At 43.8% G+C, this 22,237-nt stretch overlaps 1 protein-coding gene across 1 annotated transcript; it reads right to left on the reverse strand.

Annotated features, from left to right (window-relative positions):
* Positions 1 to 308: 308 nt before the first annotated feature.
* On the reverse strand, positions 309 to 22,096 carry MC3R (melanocortin 3 receptor). The gene is made up of 2 exons (XM_020797476.3): positions 21,323 to 22,096; positions 309 to 5,453 (listed from the first exon to the last, which is right to left on the reverse strand). The coding sequence occupies exon 2, from the start codon at positions 5,108 to 5,110 to the stop codon at positions 4,127 to 4,129; it is 984 nt and encodes a 327-aa protein (XP_020653135.3). The 5' UTR covers positions 5,111 to 5,453; positions 21,323 to 22,096; the 3' UTR covers positions 309 to 4,126.
* Between the last annotated feature and the right edge of the window lie 141 nt (positions 22,097 to 22,237).

The following is a 22,237-nucleotide window of genomic DNA, read 5'->3' on the forward strand; positions in this document are numbered from 1 at the left end:
TGGGTGCCCTGCCGGTCTTGTTTGGCTGGGAAGATTTCAGAGCCATTCCATTTGGGATAGAGACCTGCGGTGGCAGCATTTAGTGGATTCTTCTCCGTTTCCTCATCCTTGTCCTTCTCCTCCTTCTGCATTCTTTTCAGCCTAGAAGAGCATTTTCAATCTGTAAGAATAATTACCAAAGGAAAGTAGTAAAAGTAAAATGCCAGGATTGCCTCAGTGCATGCTTTCCTGGTTGCAAGATAGAAGGCCTTGGCCAATATTGGGTTCATAGCCATTAATATTATATAAAGCACAGAACACTTGGCAGGTGATGTCAGAGCACTTTTATTTCCGAGATTATTACTTTTTCAGCAGAGCAGCTTGAGAGATTATCCAGTAGAAATTAAATAAAACTTATTAAAAGGATAGCCACAAATATAACAGAAAATACATCAGGTCCCGTAATAACATACAAAAGACTACCCTGAGTTGTAATATCACAGCAATCAGAACTGCAGAATATAAAAAGGATCATAAGGAATTTGAACAACCGCTCTGATGCTAAGATATGCCTCATTTTTCCTCCTTGAGCAGCTCTCCAGGGCTTCAGGGCCAAGCAATATAGTACAGATAAAGTGACATTGGAACTAAAATCTTATTAATCCAGCGATGTGACTCAGACTAGTTTTCATTTCTGAGAAACCAAACTTTGAAATGAAGAGCACGCTTGCATCCTGAAGATGAATCATGAAACAGATCAAGTGATTTTGCCAATTGTGGGAGGAGAGAAAAGCCCCTTCTGTGACAATCATACACCAACAGCACTTAAGGAATTCCTTTTTCCTAATGTTGGGTTACTTAAAATGTATAATTTTGCCTTCATGCATCAGACTTTTCCAGCCCTATCCGAAGATGCTAGTGACTGAATCGGGGACCATTTCTCTGACAAGTAGGTTCTCCACAATTGAGCTAGGCCCTCATCCTAAAAGGCAAATAGTGGGGTATTGGTGCCTTCATAAAAATTTGAAACAGTCAAAGGTATTGGGCTGGTCACCCCACACTTCTGTCTACCATCCTAATTGATCATGTGTAATATTATAGTGAAACCATAATGTTCTCATTCTTTTTCAGAGTCTCAGTTATGAACACCATCCATGAAAGACAGTCGAATCACTACCATGTTATTTTTCCCTCACAGGAAACAGCTGTATAAGACCAGTGTGTTGGGGAAAAACTCTCCGTTCACATCAGACAAGAAGTCATTATTCGAAGCATCCACAGTTATTTGCAACACACAAATAACACAAATAACACACAAATTTCTAGCATATTTATAGGCATTGTTCAGCTAAACAGTGTTCTTTGGAAAATGTTCCCTCAGAAGATGTACAAACATAGGCCACTGTTTTTGTTGCCCTACAAAAATTCTTTTCAGGTGTCCTAGACTGTGAATAATATGTGGGTGCCCTGTGAGCAACACCTTTGCCTCCCAGAACTTGAAAAAGTTTCTTTCTTCAATAACTCCATATCCTAGCTGGCATGACCGTATGCTCCTTTCAATCAATTCTGAAACCCTTGAAAAGATTAATTTCTACATCACAGTGACTATACAGAGTTCCAGAAAATGGACCATAACCTAATTGGTTTGTCTTTTGTTTGTATAAATTTTGTATGTGTAGAGAACTTTAATTCTGACAATTATTTTAATTGGGAGCAGGGCATGAGCAGTAGGACAGTGGAACCAGTGACCTCAGGGGTTGGTGAGTGCTCCAACACTGGAGGCATTCAAGAAAAACTTAGATCATCACCTGGCAGATATGCTTTGATGGTATTCCTGCCTTGAGCAGGGGGTTAGACTGGATGGCCTTCTAGGTCCCTTCCAATTTCACTTTGCTATGATTCTATGAGGCAAAGGACAAAAATGGCTCCTCCCTTCTGTATAAAGAAGTTGACTGCTCTGGTAGCTCCATATTAGGTCAAAAATGCTGATGGAACATTGTTCTTCACTACACCTGAGAACAGCAGGCAAGCTTACGGCAGGCCACTGGAATCGCTGTTCTCCCAGTGGGAAGTGCTAGGACAAATTTTAATATTAGCTCCATCTAGTAGTAAGTGTGGCCATGTTTAGGAGACAGATTCTTCTGAAACATTGAAAAAAACAACCCAGGGTCTACTGGTATGACACATGTTGCATGTATTTGCATGTAACGTATATATGGACCTACAGATAAGCAGAAAGAAAGGGTGTCTCAGCATGCTTCCATTATGGTTATTCCCTTGACTAGTCAAGGGTTGATAGTGTTCACAGTAGCTAACAACATGCACAGTATGTTCTAGAATATTCTCAGAGCATCTTATGGGGTGGGTCTCAGCCTGAAAAAGTCAACTTATAGGACTCTAAAACTCCCCTAGCCAGCTCTGGAAGATGTAGTCAAAAAAGTAAACTTTTCAAGAACTGGGGTGAGAGAAAAAAATGGAATGAGATTAAGAAGGCAGAGAAACAAAGGCAGAGAAGAACCAGATTACAACCCTAGCTTTATCAACAATCCAACCTTGATGAATGGCAGAGGAGATAAAGTAAAGTAGACTGCAGTCTTATGTGTACATGGATGGAAGTAAATCCCCCTGAGCTCAGTGGGGCTTACTTCTGAGTAGGTATGTGTAGAATTGTACTAGAAACCAAATGACTGGAATAACTTCAGGAATTTTTCCAACTAATTGGGACGCTTTGTTTCATTTTGCTGGGTAGTGTATACCAGACCAGATGCAGAAAACTATTTTTCCCATCATCCTCAGCCACCAGGATCAAAGGTTATGAGAGATGAGCGTTGTAGTCCAACACCTCAGGAGAACACCCAGCTGGGAAAGGATATTTAATTTAAAGCATCATATAATCCATTCATACAAGAATCCTTTCCAGGCACAACTCCATACACATAACATTGGCTGTGTCACAGGACAATTCTTTATACAGTAAAATGAGAAACACCAAATAAAATGCCCAGAATATAATGCAATAACCATCTTCACAATCTTCACATGCTTTAGATCACAGTGTCCTGGAGGGAAAATTATATTTATTTGGCTAGCTGTGGGAAAGCTGAAGCAGTAATAGTTGCATGGATTTTATTACAGAGAGCTAAAAGAAAAATGTCTTGGGTTCTCACACCATGTTCGAAACACAGAAATAGGCATAGGTGTGATCTGGATGTTGCCTGTATTTCTTAAGAAGCCTCAGCGGTGAGGAGCAGAGGAAAGTTGCCATCTCTAAAAGCAACACTGCTGCTAGTCTATCTTTTCTCTGGCCAAAGGACAAGTTTCGTTATACACGTTGCTTACAGCATGTTCTTCAAAACAAGGCTAACAACACACACATTTCTTTTCAGTTGTACAGTAGTTTGCTGGTGAAGGAGAACAAGAATGTCTTTTTACACTGCGGTCTTAAGTAAGTTCACTCAGAAGTCAGACCACTGGATTTCAGTGACATTCACATCCATTTTCATAAGGCTTCACAGAGCTTGAAATTTTGGATGAGGTGTCTCAGAATTCCCAGCCAGGATGGCTACTGAATTCTGGAAGCTGTAGTTCAACTTCCTCTCCTCTTTTCCAAGGTTTTCCCTCCCCTACCCCTGAATGTTAAGTCCCTCTTTTATCAAAAACAAACAAACAAACAAAAACTTATTCACACTTAATAAGACTACATATGACTACAATGTTAGCCTCTTTCCATGAAGCATTTCCATCCATGATGACCAACCTGAGAGAATGTGGCAAAGCGCAAGTTCCCCAGTAAATGTAGTGTGAGGTATCTGCTGAGGTGTGTCCTTCTCTCCAAATGTGAGATGAATAGATGCTCTCAAGAGACATGCACCTCATTTTCTTAGTAACCATGAGATGCTGCCATGGTCCCACAAACTAGTGTGATTCTGCTTTAATTACAAGCAAGGAAACAAACTGCACATACACAGACTTTGACACAGCTATTAACTGAAAGCTGGCATGACAAAGAAAAATCACAGCAATTCCCTGCCATACTTCCCAGCTCTTAAGCTTGATTTTGATCACTCCTAGCAATGCGGCACTTAGCTAGCAATTTTGCTCCGGTTTTAACTTTCGGATATCTTTAAAGATTCTAGAGGTCAACCCTTCAGAGCATGCACTGTCCTGAACTCCCACCATAACAGCAGCAGACTATTTCTTTGAAGGTCTTCCGCATCTCCAGACTCCGGAACGCATAAATCAGAGGATCAATGACTGAATTGCACATAATAAGAACCAGGTATGTGTTAAAATGTGAGGTGTAGCAAATACAGTGTGGGTTGGTGGGGCAAGAGATGATCAGAATGAGGTGAAGGAAAAAAGGTCCCCAGCAGAGAATGAAGACCCCGAGGAGGATGGTGATTGTGACAGCCCCTTTCATACAGGTGCGCTGGTGGGGGACCCCATCCATTGGGAGGGCTGCAATGCGCTTGATATGGAGGCGTGCAAACAAGAACATGTGAACATAAAGTGAGGCCATGAGGAAAAGCATGGTAAAGAACATGGTGATGAGGCAGATGATGACTGTTTTGCTCTCATAGTAGACAATGAAGGTGATGCCACAAAAGATACAAGCTATCCAGATAACCCCAATAAGAGCCAGAGCTTTCTTCACAGTCATGATGCTGTGGTAGCGAAGTGCATAGAAAATAGTAATGTACCTGTCAATGGCTATAATCAAGAGGTTGCATATGGAGGCAACCAAAGAAATACAGATCATTGAGTCAAATACATTGTCCATGTGTTGAATGAAGCGGTCGTCAATGACCAAGTAGCCATTGCTCAGAATGACAATCATGATGGTTTCCAAGGCATTGGAGATACTCACTAGCATGTCTGCTACTGCCAGGCTGCAAAGGAAGAAGTACATGGGTGAATGTAGGTTTCCATTCTTGATGACTGCCAGGATGACGAGGACATTCTCCAGAAGGCTGATGATCCCCAGTGTCAAGAAGACCTCAGCTTTGATAAAGACTTGTTCACAGAATCCCTCGGCACTCCTGCTGCCAAAAAGGATGGAATCGTTGACCTCTTCAGTGGTGTTGACCGATACAGGTGGAAACAGAAGAGCCCAGTGTGTGGTAGTGTTCATTGTTGTAGCAGATATGCAGTTCACCGGCGATTATGGAAACAGCACCCCTGAAACTGAAGGTCCATCAGAACTATCTCCATTTTCTTTGAATGAAATTGAGCAAGACGGGGGGGAAGTCTTCTTGATTCGGCTGGGAGTTCTGAATCAATTGTTCCAAAGAAGTTTATTTTCTGCCCCTCAGGAAATGCTACAAGTATTTCTTAAAGGAAGATGAAGCTGTGGCATTCTCAGTCTCTTTCACAATTCACCGGTTGATTTAAAGTGTCTTTGCACTCTGCTACTATGGTCCTGGGACCGCTGCTGGACTAGAGTTCCAAACACCTTCACAGCCTGGCTGATTCATCTGTGAGCAGAAAGCAGAAACAGTAACAAAAGCACTGGATTTTATACAGTCATGAATGGGGGGAAAACACACCTACTTAATCTTCTATGTCTCACAATGACCACTGGAGAGCAAGTACTTCTTTGACTGACAGTTACAACTGCGAACCTTACAAACCTCATTGCTCTAGTCTCTGCAATTTGATACAAAACGATCTGGTGCCCTCTGCAGATCAGAAAGATAATCTATACATGTTTGCAGAAATCTTGTTTTACTGTGTTACAACCAGGAAAAATTCACATGCGTAACAAAAACCAAATAAGACAGATAACACAGAGCAGCATGAATCAAAGGGCATTGTGCACTTGTTGCATTTTAATTGCTTGTTTCTTTTTGGAGAAGGGAAAAGATGGAAGAAGAAGAAGGGAAAATTTGAGCTTTTAGACAGCATTGTCTAGAACCGCCCCCCCTCATAAAATTCTGTGTATGAGACTTCATGATACACCTGATTTTGAATTCACCCATAATGTATAATGAATAAGTAGTCAAATATTAATTTGAGTACTGTACGATCATTCATCAAAACTATTTTCACCACCAAAGACTGCAAATAGTTGCCAAATTCCCCAAAAATAAGACTTTTGGCTGTCCAAAACATGAACTAAACCTATTGTGTCAAGTGTTTGTGCATCAGTTCCCTGATGAATGGTTCGTTATTATTTTTTACATTCGTATAATCAATTTGGCAACTATTAGCTGAGTACCAAAAACTTCTGCTGTGTTTCTCTTTAAGACATCTCTCAAAGCTATTCAATATAAGTCATCTCTACGTAGCCAACACATTATTGTCTCTAGATCATACTAGTTTTTGAGTTGTTTTTCAGTGCTTTTCTGCTTTCTTGTTGATTTAGTCTTGACTACGAACAATCACTGTAGCTAATACACAATGATAATAACGGAAAAATCTGAAGTCTGGGGAGAGGCGAATCCCATCCATTCATATGCAGCGCAGATGTATTCTTGAGAGCTACCAACAAGAAATATCTTTATCAGTTCCCCATTATTCTCAGAGCCAAAACTCATGTTCAAAGAAATATGTTTGTCCTGCTTTTAGATTCTTTTCCCTAGCAAGGTGATCTGCTTTTTAAAGGCCTCACTCCAAAATTAGACATGTAAAGAAAGACATTGTTTATATTCTAGGGATAGGTTTAATGTTGTATATGCGTCTCCTTCTTACTACTACAGTTACATCTTTTTTTTCCACTTGATGGAGCAGTCTCTGTAGAAGCTGATTTCTCATAACATACTGTACACTTTGACCCTCAGATGTTTCCCAAATTGGAAACATCTCAGAATAATGAAGAAGGAAGTGAATATAGAAAACTACACATCTCCATAGTTCCTTCTCTCCTGTCCTCTTAAGCTGTCTGCTTAATGAAGACATCTCTAATCTTAAGCATTGCAGAGCATAGCTGTTACAAGTGTTCAATTATGGGAAAACCTGCTACTTTGTCTTCCTGAGGAAAGCATAACAAAAGCTTGGCCTTCACATTTTTATTCAATGAAGAGTAAACATGGGCACCAGACACATTTGTATAGAAGAACAGCATATACCGAAACACATTAGGAAAGAAAGAATCATTTTAGAGATCTCTGAACAACATACTCTGTTTCCTCAAAAATAAGACCTAACCTGAAAATAAGCCCTAGTATGATTTTTAAGGATGCTCGTAATATAAGCCCTACCTCAAAAATAAGCCCCAGTTGAGTGAAACCCTGGCCTCCACCATTGTGCAGCAACCAGATGTAGATGATAGGACTGTATTTGAATCACTGTAGATTGCTGTACATGAAAAAAATAAGGCATCTCCTGAAAATAAGCCCTAATGTGTTTTTGGAGCAAAAATTAATATAAGACCCTGTCTTATTTTTGGAAAAACAGGGTACTAGCTTTTATCCAACAAAGCTATCAAATATTATTCTTCAAAATGACATATTTCTATCCAAAGAAAACAGCATTTTCTGCTGATAGTAAGGTTTTTTTCCCATTAGTAGCAATCCCTCAGTTGAATGAACTAAATTTCACCATAAAATTCAGGGTTAGACTGAATGATATATGTCAGTTAGAGGCTGAAAGCAGTTAAGTATTATCAGAGAGGAAGTGCTCTCTAAGTTTTATGCTTGAGTAATAACATTTTCAAACAAAGCCTGATCTACTTCCTAGCAACCAGTTATGAAACAAAGCAAAGCCCGTCTAGGTCTTCCTCCCATTCTGCTTGTTTTATTTTGCTCTTCCTGCTCTTAATCTCTCTTGACCATGTGGTCATGGAGGCAGTTTCTCCCTTGTGTGGAGACTGCAATCTTCCTTTTACCCTTCTGTTTGTAACTAGAGTTAGGCATCCTTCAGTCTTGAAAGACTATGGTGACGTGCTCTGTATGGAGGACTTGGAACAGCGTCTAGTGTGGCTGAAGAGGCCAATTTGAGAGTGACAATCCCTTCCACACTGAAGACAAATCCAATCTATCCCCTGTCCAGCTCCCTGGTTTTGCTGCTTTTGTGACTTCTTCTTTGCCTCGGCCTGCTGGACAAGGGTCTCTTCAAATTGGGAGAAGCCGTGATGCACTGCCTGCCTCCAGGCTGAACGGTCAGATGTCAGGGTTTCCCATCTGTTGAGGTCTATTCATAAGGCCTTCAGATCCCACTTGCAGATATCCTTGTATCACAGCTGTGGTCTCCCTCTGGGGCGATTTCCCTGCACTAATTCTCCATACAGGAGATCCTTTGGAATCTGACCATCAGCCATTCTCACGACGTGCCCAAGCCAACGTAGACGTCGCTGTTTCAGTAAGGTATACATGCTGAATATTCCAGCTTGTTCTAGGACTACTCTATTTGGAACTTTGTCCTGCCAGGTGATGCCAAAAATCCGTTGGATCACAATTGCAAGCAAAGAGCTATTTTCTTTTTTTACTTAAAATACAGAGTGAATTTTAACATATAAAGTGCTAGTTACTGTGAAGAGGGGCAACTCTTGAGACTTGAGCTATTTATTCTCTTACGCTTTCTCTATGCAGTTGTTATTTGTACCTGATACTCTGTTGACCAAAACAAATGACCATTTACCCAGAACACATTGCCTGCTCTGTTTATCCTTCATCTTACGCTGAAGACTTTTTTCTTTTTTTGCTCCAGGCTATTTCAGTGCTTTTCTATCATTGCACTTTTATCCTGCTGCTGGTTTTAATCTGGTTTTACAAACTGAAAGTTTTTATTCTGTTGCCCCCTTCACTTCATTTTTTTATCCTGCTTCTTTGGTGATGGTTTTAGTCTATTCTCCCTGCTGCATGAGAATTAAGCTATCAGTATTGCATCAGACCACACAACCTTGGTACAGAAAATAAACTTTGGGATTACATTTTTTGTTTGTTTGTTTGCCTGTCAGTCTCCTGTTGTTGAGAAAGTTTTGTAGTGAGGCTTTGATTCTGTGAAAAGTCTATGGAGTTTGCTGTATCAAGAGTGCAAGCATGTGATTCACCATCAGTACAGCTCTGTCTCTGATGCGGGAAAACAAAAGGCTTTAAAATGGAATATTTTTTTCCGAGGGGGATGATGAAAGGGGCTTTTACAAGAGCCCTGTTCAAATAGACTAAGTGCACATTGGGCAGGCTAGGTATGAGACAGAATGTTTACCTTCAATTACTCATCTTCCTTTTTAAAAAGATATATTTTTTAAAAGGCAGTTAATGACAGCCTTTTCTCCTAAATCTCCAGATCCCGTTTTTCTAAATACACAAGATTTGTTTATATAACCACAGGTGCTGATGTACTTTCAAAGGACAGCATCTAAATGGACACTCCCACCATACTGTATGAACTCCTTAAGATACAGTCTATGCCATTAACTTTGCAGAACAGTGATTAAAAAAACAACCATCAAGCATAATAATTCCTAATTTTATACCAAATCATCTTGGAACTGCAGAGCTGAAGGGACCCAATGGATCATTGAGTCCAGCCCTTGTCAAGGAGGCGCAGGGGGAATCAAACTCCCAACCTTTTGTCTTAAACCAGGGGTCTCCAAACTTTTCAGTATGAGGGCTACATCATATATTTTACACATTTTTGAGGGCCAAAGGAGGGAAGGGGGGCCCAAGTGATCCCACACCCCTGTTGTCTTTGCAAAGACAGTGGGGTGGTGGGAGATTGCTTAGATCCAGCTTCACTCCTCTTCCTATCCCCGCTCGGGCACAGGAAGAGGAGCAAAGCCCAGCAGAAGCTGTAACGGCCTCCCTCTACCTCACAAAGGGGGGTCGCTACGTCACTCTAAATCACTCTTCTTTTCCACTGCCACCAACCATTCCCTCAAATAAGTAGCTTCAGGCCAAAATATGATTCAAAATAAAAACTCAGGTTTATTGGGTACAAATAAAAGGAATGGTAAATCACTTATAATTAAATAATAATTCAATCACTATAATAAAGGCACTAGCATACACAGACTCTCACAATATATCACAGATCTCCTAACTCCTCTCTAAACCCTAACAAAGCCCTATCAGTCCCTATCTGACCCTATCTAAACTCTCTCACACACATTCACTCCCATTTATACAACAGCTCCACCCCTTATGTCCCACCCTCCGTCACCCCATTGGTAGATGACTCACAGCTTTAGCAGTGACGGACAGGTGAGGTCATAGCTGAATGTAACAGAAGGGATCCCCCACCCCCGCTATCTTTGCAAAACAGTGGGGGTGGGGGTCACTTGGGTCCCCCTTCCCTCCTCTTCCTATGCCCGGGCTGGCTAAAAAGGCAAGGCGGGCCAGATATGGCTCACAGGCTGTATTTTATTTATTTAATTATTTATTTGATTTATATCCCGCCCATCTGGTCTGGTCGACCACTGTATTTTGGAGACCCCTGCCTTAAGCCTTAAACCACCATCTTATCTCATTAAAAGATATGTATTTATCTCAACCAAAGGAATATAATTTCTTGTAATTATTTCCACTCTCTTCAACCAAGGCTTAGGCATTCCATCCCCATTCAAAAACATTTTTCTGTTTTTGTCTGGGAAATTCTAGGAGTTGTAGTGAAAATCCATACCTTTTCTAAGCTTTGATCCCCACCTACTGTCAGTTACATTAATCCTGAGCATGAAATATCTTTCCATTTTAATGAGAATATACTGATCTGGTGATCAGAAAACAACAGTAGCTTGTCTGTTTATGCAGAGTGAGTACACAGGCTACCCCCAGCCAATCCCTCCTGCCTCTCACTAGCTAAACATCATGTTGGAGGAACTACCTTCTTATCAAAAGCAGAGGTCATCCCTCTCTGTGTGTTTGTGTGAGAATGCTTGCCTCTATGCATGTGTGGTAGTATTGCTTTTAGAAGCAAAAAGCATGCAAAAAGCAAAAGCATGCTGCTTATATATCGCCCCATAGTGCTTCAAGCACTCTCTGGGCGGTTTACAAGTTAATTATGTAGGATACACATTGCCCCCCCCCCCGGCGAGCTGGGTACTCATTTTACCGACCTCGAAAGGATAGAAGGCTGAGTCAACCTTGAGACCGGCTACCTGGGATTGAACCCCGGGTCGTGAGCAGTTTTGGCTGCAGTACAACACTTTAACCGCTGCTCCACATATGCTCACTATCCACCTCCTACCAAAAAGGAGTTCAAAAATGCAGGCAGCTAGGTGGGTGGGATCTGTGTGCCAGGAGCAGGCTTTTTGTAAAGCTAACGGCTTTTTACTGAATATTCAAGAACAAATCACTTTCCAACACTTTGCATTACAGCAGGAATAGTTTGCAACCATAGTTTCCTTGAAAAAAAACCTTTCTGTCATAGTTGCCATGAAGATTTTAGCAAAACTTAGAGGAAATAAGGAAGCCTACGGAGATGGTGGTGGCCAATGGCGTCATAGCCCTGTGAGACCTGGCTCCACTATACCACTGTACGTATATGTGTCTAATAGAGAGAGGATGGAGTGTGTAGGTATGTTCCTATAAATGGCTACTTTTGCCTTTGTTGGTAACTGTTCCTCCCCATTAATAACCAAAGGCATCCACTGCCACTTCCCGAAACCATATTTTTCTTCCCTGCATCTTGAGGTTGTTTTTTTTGTGGCTCTCAATTCTAAAGGTTCTTGCAACAGGTATTGTTAACTGCAACATTTTGCTGTTATACAGTTCACTTTGTTGCTATTATCCTCCCAGTGCAATGAATGCTGGCACTGAGTTCATCAATACAAAATAAATCATCTGTTCTCCAAAACAGCTTAATGGTCCTTTTATGTACATGTCGTTATGGAGAATAAATATCTATGGCCTACACAATGAGTAAACTGACTGACGACTGAACTATGCAAAAAACAGCCAAAGGAGGCATGGAAGTGGCTGCAGCGTCCCTCTATGGTGAACACTTGAACTGCAGGTGGATGAATGAAAAGTAGGAAAGGGGAAGGGTCAAAATCCACTTCTGTAAACTTAGGAGTGTAAATACTAAGTCCTTTATATTTATTTTACAGAAAAGAACCATAAAATTAAAGATCTGGTGTTCTGGGCAGTGAACAGAGTTCCTGGAACTTTGAAAGGTCTTTACTAAAAAAAGGAAATTGACTGGATCCCGAAATTGAACACTTTAGTATCTCATGGGTTAAACAAAGAAATAGACTTTGTCCTTTTATTACGATAACACTGCTGGGCTGGTTATCTCGCCACCCTGCACATCTGTATACAAATGCTTCCTTTCTTAGTGCCTGCACTTTCAAACACTTTCAATTAGTTTTGGAGCTGATATAGACTAAAGAAAGGTACAGAGAATATAAAGAAGCTTCGTAATTGTTTGATATTTTATTATGCCTAATGTACTTAGTATAAATACATTTATTTATATAAGGTTGAGAGTCCCAAACCAGGTGTATATCTATAATTTTTTTAAAAAATAAAATGTGAATGATTCAATATCTAATGTGTGGTCTTGTATTATGCTCAGCTCCTAAAGAAGGCTTTGCCCAAACGCATTGAGTCAGAGCTTTTTAACAACTCGAAAAATACAGAATAAAGAGCTTGTTGCTACTTTTCACATCCTGAGACTTTGTCTCTCATTTATAATCCTGACTGAATGTTGACAGCACCAATGGCAGCAGTCAAGATGGTCTGTAGGATACCATCTTGTGCTCACTACCGTTCACAAAGTGCTACCACACAAGGGAAATCCCAGAAGCTGACTCCTTTTTTTTAAATTAGTTAAGCACCTCACCCAAATACAAAGCCATTGTCAGGGACGTTTTTCTACAAGGGTGAATGCCACTGTCATTGGCCACTATTATATCCAGTTGCCTAAGAAAAGCAGTCAGTAGCTGTGTGTCTAATGCTCACAGGGCAGAACTTTGAGCCGTTTCAAGGTCTTATGAGATGTTTGACAGAATGTGCATTATTCCATATTCTCTTATAATTAACATGTTTCCCCTTCCACAATGGGATTTTTCCCAAGCAATTTGACTTGCAGAGTACGATTTCAGGGACAAATGACAGAACAAAGCACATGAAATGCAAAATCAGTAGGTGAAGAAAGCCACATGCTACAACAGCTATCTTTCATCACTTCAGATAGTACTTGTTCTAAAAATGTGCCAAGCATATAGCACCTTTTTAGAAGAGCTAGTCAAACAATCAAAAACAAAATTGGCTACTGGGAAAACAATAAAGGGGAAAGTAGGTGATGCTAATTAAACACACACCTGCTTCTCAGATGTGTCAGTGGCAGCTTCCCTTCCTGCTTTGCTAGAATGGGCTGCTTGACTGCCACAGAACTATAATCTGTCTCCGAGGGATTGCTGAGAACGTATCTAACTTTCCTTGCCTTTGTGTGTTCCAGCTTTTCCAATGATGGCCAAATTATTTTTCTGGGACTTTTGCCTGCCTTTCTTGAGCTTCTTATTGATGCACTCCTGGCCCACATCCCATGTATTTATTTATTTATTTATTTATTTATTTTATTTATATCCCGCCTATCTAGTCGATAGACCACTCTAGGCGGCTTACAACATGGGGTGACACTATAAAAACAAAAGAGTTACATAATAAAAACTTTCAACCGTTGGGTTAAAACATTAGGAAAGAAAAGAGAAGGGGATCGGAATTAATTAGGAGGGAAGGCCTGCCGAAACATCAATGTTTTTAATTGCTTTTTGAAAATACCGAGCGAGGGGGCCGCGCGAATATCAGGGGGAAGGTTGTTCCAGAGGCGAGGAGCCACCGCCGAGAAGGCCCGATTTCTTGTCTTTTCTTTCCGGGCCTCCCTCGGCGTTAGGCTCCTCAGCCTCACCTCCTGGCTCGCGCGAGTGACACGGGTAGATCTTGGTGGTAGAAGGCGTTCCGCCAAGTATCGAGGCCCTAAACCGTTTAGGGCTTTGTACGTAAGCGTCAACACTTTGAAGTCGATGCGGAATCTGATGGGCAGCCAATGCAATGCGGCCAGAGTGGGTGAGATGTGGTGGAATTTTTTCACCCCGCTGAGGAGTCTGGCCGCCGCATTCTGCACCACCTGAAGTTTCCGCAACAGCCTCAAAGGCAGCCCCACGTAGAGCGCATTACAGTAGTCTAATCTTGAGATTACGAGCGCATGCACCAGAGTGGTGAGCGCCCCAACATCGAGATAGGGCCGCAGCTGGGCTACCCGCCTAAGATGGTAGAAGGCGGTTCGGACCACCGACGCCACCTGGGATTCCATAGTGAGCGCGGGGTCCAGATGGATCCCCAAGCTGCGGACCCCATCCTTAGCAGGAAGGGTCACCCCCCCAAAAGAGAGGGAGTTTCCCAAGCCCCCGACTGTGGGGGCGCCCACCCTTAGTACCTCCGTCTTGTCCGGGTTCAGCCTCAGCCCGTTCTCCTGCATCCATTGCAGTACGGTCCCCAGGCAGCACTGGAGGGACAGAACGGCATCTCCTGCGGAAGGTGGAAATGAGATGTAGAGCTGAGTATCATCAGCATACTGATGACACCGAGCTCCACACCCCCTGATGACCCCACCCAGCGGCCTCATATAGATGTTAAACAACATTGGGGAGATGATCGACCCCTGTGGAACCCCGCAATTGAGATTCCACGGGGCCGAGACACTCTCCCCAAGCTGAACTCTCTGGGGACGGTCCTCCAAGAAGGAACGGAGCCAGGCCAGAGCAAGGCCCCCAATTCCCAACTCGGAGAGCCTCCCCAGGAGGATACCATGGTCGATGGTATCAAAGGCCGCTGAGATGTCGAGGAGGACCAGCAGGGACACGTTGCCCCCGTCGGCCTCTCTCAGTAGGTCATCACACAGGGCGACCAATGCCGTTTCTGTGCCGTGGCGCGGCCTGAAGCCCGACTGAAACGGATCCAGGGCATCTGTTTCGTCCAGGTGCGCCTGAAGCTGGTCGGCCACCACCCTCTCCACCACCTTACTTAGGAAAGAAACATTGGCGACGGGCCTATAATTGCCAATTGTGTCCGCCGCCAAACTTGGTTTCTTCCTAATGGGCCTAATGAGTGTCTCCTTGAGGGCAGATGGAAATCGGCCCTCCAGGAAAGACCCATTAATTATTGCAGTGGCCCATTCCGTTGTTGTAGGCCTGGCTGCTTTGATTAGCCAGGCCGGACAGGGGTCAAGGGAGGAGGTGGTGGCACGACAGCGATCAAGCACCCTGGCGACAGTATCAGGCGTGACAGGCTGAAATGTGTCAAAAATTACCGGGCAAGACGGAGCGCTGGACATCTCAGCTCGACTCACTGTATTCAAAAAAGGAGACAGGTCCCGGCGGATGGCCTCCACTTTAGATTTAAAAAATGCTGCAAATTGGTCCGGTGTAAGACTAGGGGGAGGCCCATCACCCGGGCCAATTCCGGATAGGTCGCGCACTATACGGAATAATTCCGCCTGCTGGTTAGACGCTTCGCTTATCCGGTTAGCGAAGTACGCTCGACTGGCAGCCTTTACCTTAGCCAGGTAAAGGTTAGTGGCGACCTTAACAGCTATCCAATTATAATCCGTCGGGTCCTTTCTCCATTTGCGCTCTAGCCGTCTCCTGACCCGCTTCAGTGCCCGGAGGTCCTGGTTAAACCAGGGTGCCGGGCGGGCTCTGCGTCGGAGAGGGCGTTTAGGTGCGATCATGTCTACAGCCCTGACCGCAGCGGCGAACCAACTGTCAGCCAGAACCTCGACAGGAGCGCCCGCCAGGTCTGCCATAGCACCTCTCATGGCATCCTGGAATCCAATCGGATCCAGTAGCCTTCGAGGGCGGACCATAACAATAGGTCCCTGCTCCCTGCGAGGGGGGAGGGCCATGTTGAGGTTACATTTTATTAGGTGATGATCCGACCATGGCAGAGGGACCGACTCAAGGTCAGTCACCATCGGACCACTCTCGCTCCAACTGGAGGAAAAAACCAGGTCAAGTGTGTGGCCGCCCACGTGGGTGGGGCCGATGACATGTTGGGACATGTTCAAGAAGGCCATGGTCTCCAAGAACTCAAGAGCTGGTCCGGAAGTCTCTGCCTCCGCATGCACATTAAAGTCCCCCAAAACCAACAGCTTCGGGGAGACCAGTAGTGCCGCAGAGACAAAGTCCACCAGCTCCGGTAGGGAAGTGGCTGGGTCGCGGGGAGCACGGTAGCCCAGCAAGATCCCAATACCGTCCCTAGCCCCTATCGACACGTGGAGGGCCTCCAGACCTGGTTTTACCACCGAGGAGCGCCTAGTAACCTCCAAGATGGATTTGTAAACAATGGCGACTCCCCCCCCCCGTCCTTCCAGTCTACCCTGGTGTTGGACAGCATAACCGGGCGGACAGATGAGTGCTAAGGGGGGACCCCCCTCTCCGCCGATCCATGTTTCGGTTATGCATGCCAGGTCTGCATCCTCCTCCAGGATAAGATCGTAAATCACCTGGGCCTTATTGGATACAGACCTGGCATTCAACAACACCAGGCGAAGAGTAGAAGGATGACTGAACTGGCTGCTTCGATACTGAGGGTTGGTCCCAGTCTCAGAACAACGGACAGCCTTCAGACATCTGTCCGTCGTTCTTCTTACACGAGTAGGGACCGGGCCAAAGCCATATCTACCTCTACCCGTGACCACAGAAATATTTTGGGGCCCCTCGCTGGGAGGGCAGGCCTTCCATTCCATCGAAGGGAGGAGGGAGGGAAGGAGGGAAAAGGGGAGGGAAAAAGGGCAGGAAATAGAAAGAGACAAGAGAAAATAATAAGCAAAATTAACTTAATATAAGTGAATCAATTAAACAAAAAGGGAAAAAATAATAATAAAACACATAAATATTAACCATATACAATAAGCTAATACATATAAATAATAAACATAAAATAAACAACGTAAATTAAATACAATTGATCAGAATATTGAAGTAAAAAAGGAAAGTAAATAAATAAGTAAAAATAAGAGAGCCAGATTAATTACCCCCCACCCGGCGCCCAGAGCAAACCTTCCCCCCCACGTGGCCTTGTTCTTTCTAGTATAGCTGGCCTGGATGTTAGTAGCGGCGCTGGTGTGCAGTGTTCTTTAAGGAGCCAGTAGACACAGTTTTTACAGTTTTTAGCAAAGGACCCCAGGTCCACGATGTTATAAGTCAACAGGATCCAAAGCACCAGGAACCGAGCTAAGAGGGACTCAAACCCAGCCATTTCCCTCCCTAGAATTAGAGAGGAGACATCCTTCGCAGATGGAAAGAAGCGAGCAGGGAGAGGGGGGCCTGGGGGAAGTTCTTCCAACATGGCGACTGGCGTGCAAACGCTCCGTCGCTCCAGTATCCCCACAGGCTCCCTCCGGGTCCGACGACGACCCTGTACCTTGTGGCTGCCTTTGGACTCGGCGCTCCAATTCAGATCACCCCTCGACCAGGATCTAGTCACTGTCCGGGTGCTCGCCGGACGAAACTCTCCGTCGCCAGGCCTCGCCGCCAGGGCCTCCGCTGGGATGCCTCCCAAGATCAGGCAAGGCGCAGGCAGGTGTCCGCTGGGCGATGTTCCCGCGACCAGCCTCCTCCGGTGGTCAAAAAGAGCTGCCGGGCCTCCGAGCCCAGCCAGCAGCCGGAGGAGCACCCTCTGTATCTCCTGCTCCCACTCCGGCCCCGGCTTGTGAGCTCCAGCTCCGGCTACGCTGCCCTCCGAGCCTCCGAATTCCGCTGTTTACAGGCAGCCCCTCAGTCCCGAGCACAGGCTCCGCTCCGGCTTGACTTGACTCTGGCCAAGCACACCCCAGCCGGCCTCCCCCGAACAGCAACAGGGCTTCCAGCTCCCGAACCCCGGCGACCGACCAGCTGCAACGACCGCGCTCCGCGTCTCGAGCCGGTGTACTGTATGGTTTCTCTAAAGCAGTGTTTCCCAACCTGGGGGTTGTGACATTTATATATATTTCTGATGTGTTTTTACCAGAACTGGCCACTAGAGGGAGTCAGGGACCATGCAATGTTTAGGGTTCAACACTTCCACATTTTTGGCTATCCACAAGGGGGGGGGCTTGGAACCAATCCCCCATGGATACCATGGTCCTGCTGTATTTTACAATAGTAAAGTAAGAAGTTATTTGTAAATAGATAATTCCAACGTTGAGTCAAAAGCCTTGATAATCACCTGGCAGATATGCTTTGATTGTATTCCTGAATCAAGCAAGGGGTTGGACTAGATGACCTTGTAGGTCCCTTCCAACTTCACTTTTCTATGAAAAGAATTCACTGTTGCAGAACGATGCCTGGAAAACTGGGAGAGGTTTACAAGAGGATTCAGCAAATCCATGGGGAATGTTGATGCCTATTCATGACAATGGTTGTACATTATTACCTGGAATATGCAGTGTGTCTCTTATCACCATTTGCTGGGAACATGTAGGAGGGTGTCTTAATCGTGCGAAAGTTCTGCTTGTGAGCTTCCTGCTGGGACATCTGGTTGGCCACTACAGGGAAAGGAGGTGGGCTTTGCTAGCTCTCCATTTTGATCCTGCTGTGACTCATTTCATGTTCTTCTGCCTCCTACATCAGACTAGCACAGTAAACTGGCCTGTGGTGCTTCATGCTGCTTTCTTTAAACATGCCTTCACAAAGAAAGCAAAGATAAAAATTCCTCCTTATACATAACTGGGTAACAGGGAAAAGAGCCATCTGGGTAACAGGGAAAAGAGCATATTCTGTCCAGAGACTTTGTTTGTTGAACATTCAGTCACGTAAAGTGGTACAGTCCTGGTTTAGTAGGTATCTGATAGCAATTAATATGAGCCTCGTGGTGAAGTGGTTAAACTGGTGTACTGCAGCCAAAACTGTGCTCACGACTGCAGGTTCAATCCCAGGTAGCCGGCTCAAGGTTGACGCAGCCTTCTATCCTTCTGAGGTCGGTAAAATGAGTACCCACCTCGCTGGCTGGGTGGGTGGCAATGTGTAGCCTGCATAATTAACTTGTAAACCGCCCAGCGAGTGCTTGAAGCACTACTATCATAGGCATCCTTCAGTCTTGAGAGACTATGGTAACATGCTCTGAATCGAGGAGTGTCCTCTCCAGAGCATGAAGCCCGGGTAAGGTAATATGGAGGATAGGCTGTTACCCAAGCAGCAGATCCCCCCTCTCCACATTGCTGAAATGGTCCAATGGAAAGGCAAGAGCCAATACGACTGGTTCCAGCAACGTCGCAGGAGTTGGCAGAACGAAACGAGCTGCCTTCGGGACTCCAGCTCCAGATTTTGCCTCAAGGTTAACTCCTGAAGCCTTTTCCATTGGTGGATATAGCCACAAGGCAGTGGAGGTTTGAAATCGGAGTTTTCCTTCTCCTAGATGGGCTGCCTTCCATGGCTGACGAGCCCCACCTACCCGGCCTGCTCTTTAATAGTGCAAAAGTATGATCTGATCCTTAAAACTTTCCTGACTCCCCGGCTTATGCAAATCTAATTGGCTTTCCTATTTACCATATTAAGGCCAGATACAAAATTTGAGAATTACGCGCGCCTGGGACATGCTCTTTTACAGCAGGAAGTCCCACCCCTAGGCCCCACCCCCAGGCCATGTGGTCAGGAGACAAAAGGAAAGCACTATGGGGCAGTATATAAGCAGCACGATTTTGCTTTTGCACCACGTACAGAAAAATTCACTTGAATCCAATTTAAAATGTATTTTCAAATTCTCCCTTAGTGCCCCGTCTTACCAGAAACACTTTGCTTTGCTTAAAGATTTCAGGTTTTGCAAATTAAGTTTTAGAATGAATCACCAGTTGCCCTTTAGACTAGTGTGTGTATTGGAGAGGGAAGACTGGAAAAAAGAAAGGCTGAAATTATGGATTGGCTCCACATTATAGAGTACTAAAAACATATTAACTTCCACAGATATTAAATGGAAAAACAGTGATATGTTATTAATGTTTGCTCTGACTCTTGAGCCTTTTATTGCTTACCAAGGCATGCATTTGACTTTACCTTTTTGCTAACATTATTTCATTTAGCAGTGGTATATATAAAATTGCTCATGCCCTCTCTCTCCGAAAGCTATGCTCTCTCTCTCTCTCTGGGAATACATTTCTTGTATACCTAATGCATGGATTTTGATCTTCTTTTCACTCCCAATTCACAGCTACTGTGAACTGGGAGGGAAAAGAAGATCAAAATCCATGCATTAGGTACACAAGAAATGCAGCACTGTTAACAGCATACCTATTAGTTTTGGAAGTAAAATAAAATGGAAGGCATATGACAATAATTGAATTTAAACACCTTTTGATATGGCAAAGCAGTTCACTTGAGAGAATCATTGCCAATAGTAGTGAGAAATAATTTCAGTAGATGAAATCAGCACTATGAGCAGATGGGTTTGGAAGGTAAAGATTATTCTTATCTAATTCTAATGGCTTTTCATAGATGGGCGAGAGGAAATAAATAGGGAAAGCTTTTTAAAACTTCATATGTCATAATCTTGGATGAAGTGAAATTCATTGGCAGTAGGGCTGGGACAGCCATAAAAATACTCCATCATATGATGCCCAGCCATTTTAAGGAACTGTGGTACAAAATACAGCGATGGCTGCAAACTTAGATAGCCTTAAAGGGGGCTAAGACAAATCCATAGAGAAGACCTTGCCAACACTGGTTAGACTGTTAGATAATGGCTATTAGATATTAGCCAGAATCCCATTGATGTTCACATAAGATTTGCTTTACTTGATGTAGATAATTGAGGCTAAATGATGAGGTGCACACCACTCATGTTCCTGACCGTGTACTTGATTGCACAACCAAGATGGGCTCTGCCACCTCATCAATTAGCTGTAGCAAGTTACAGAAAGCCAATGCAAACACCACTAGACTTCTGGACAAGGGATATTAGGCTACCAGACAGAATATTCCTTAGCAAAAGCAGCAGTTTATAGATCAATCAAATCCTGAAGAGCTGGCAGGAAGGCATGGATGAAGCCTTCGTATTCAGAGATAGGCAGCATCAAGAGCTTGGCAAAGTTACTTGTTGGAATGGAGGTTCCATGGTTCAGCATCATGCTAGCTAGGTGATCCCGGGAGCTATAGTTAAAAGCAGGGATGTTGGTACATCTTTGGGTTCAAGTCCTAGTCTTTGGTACCAAGTCTGAGTCCTTGGTCCCAAGTCAGAGTCCCTATTAAAAACAAGCTTTCCCCCCCCCCAGGAAAAAAAGGGAGAGATGGATGGGTTCTGAGTCATGATTTGAGTTCAGGTCATTGGGAAAAAGAAAACAATTTGAGTCGCATTCAAGTCACCACATGATAGCTAGTCCAGCGGCTTGTGTCCCCATCCCTGATGAAAAGTATTTTCTTTTTCAAGCTCAGAGTATACCACTGATTATCATTTAATGGTGAAACAGAAAAGAGAGGATTGTTTTATCTCACCTTGTTTTGTTTTATTGATACTCCGCTTTTCTTCCTTGATGACCTAAAGTGGTTTACAATATGAATTTAAAAAAAAAACAATAAAGACTAAAAACTCACAATGGCCCATATCCTACTTTCACTAGCACAGCACAAACAGCACAGCTTTTGGACATTAATTTCCCAATGCTGAGAAATCACCAATAGACACTGTCAGTTGCCTACAGAGTTGTATATGTGGAACATGTGTTCTTGGGAATGGAGGTTCACAACCATCCTGACATTGTGAATGGAGTATAGATCAGCTCACAATAACTGAAGAGGCATAGTATGAAAGTGATCCAAGTGTTTATTATGAGCTGACTCACAGGGGTGAGCTATGAAGAAGACTGATGAGTACTCTGTAACTAATCAATGGAGAAGCAAGAACATTCATCTGAAAAGCTTTGGTCTTAATAAGATTCTCCGTTTCTTATTGCCTTTGACATTTCAAATTGAAAACAGGTGAGCTTGATTGAAGGCAAGGAGAGCACACTTTTTGGTCCTTAAATATCTTCTGTAAAATACAAAGGACTCTTAAAGAGCTACAAACACTGAGCATTTGCCACGATCCCTTATTTAATGGTAGGAAAAGGAAGCTGCTAAGCATATACTTCTAGGATGCATTTAGAATGCATTAGAACATGGAAATTCCTTATTCCTTTTTGCCATTCTGTGATACTGGCTGAAATCCTGTTGCTTGGCATCCTTAAGTAGCAATAGAGTAGGCCTAGTGGGGGGGGGGGTTGAATGAGTCCCATGCGACTCCACAGTTTCCACTGATTCAAATGAGCCTAATCTAGCTGTAACTTACCACACTCAAGTCAGTTGCAAACAAAGTAGGTCCATTTGAATCAGTGGCCAAAATCCTGTTGCTTGGCATGTTAAATTACAGTA

This window comes from Pogona vitticeps, chromosome 4 (assembly GCF_051106095.1).
Source record: "Pogona vitticeps strain Pit_001003342236 chromosome 4, PviZW2.1, whole genome shotgun sequence".
Taxonomy (NCBI): Eukaryota; Metazoa; Chordata; class Lepidosauria; order Squamata; family Agamidae; genus Pogona; species Pogona vitticeps.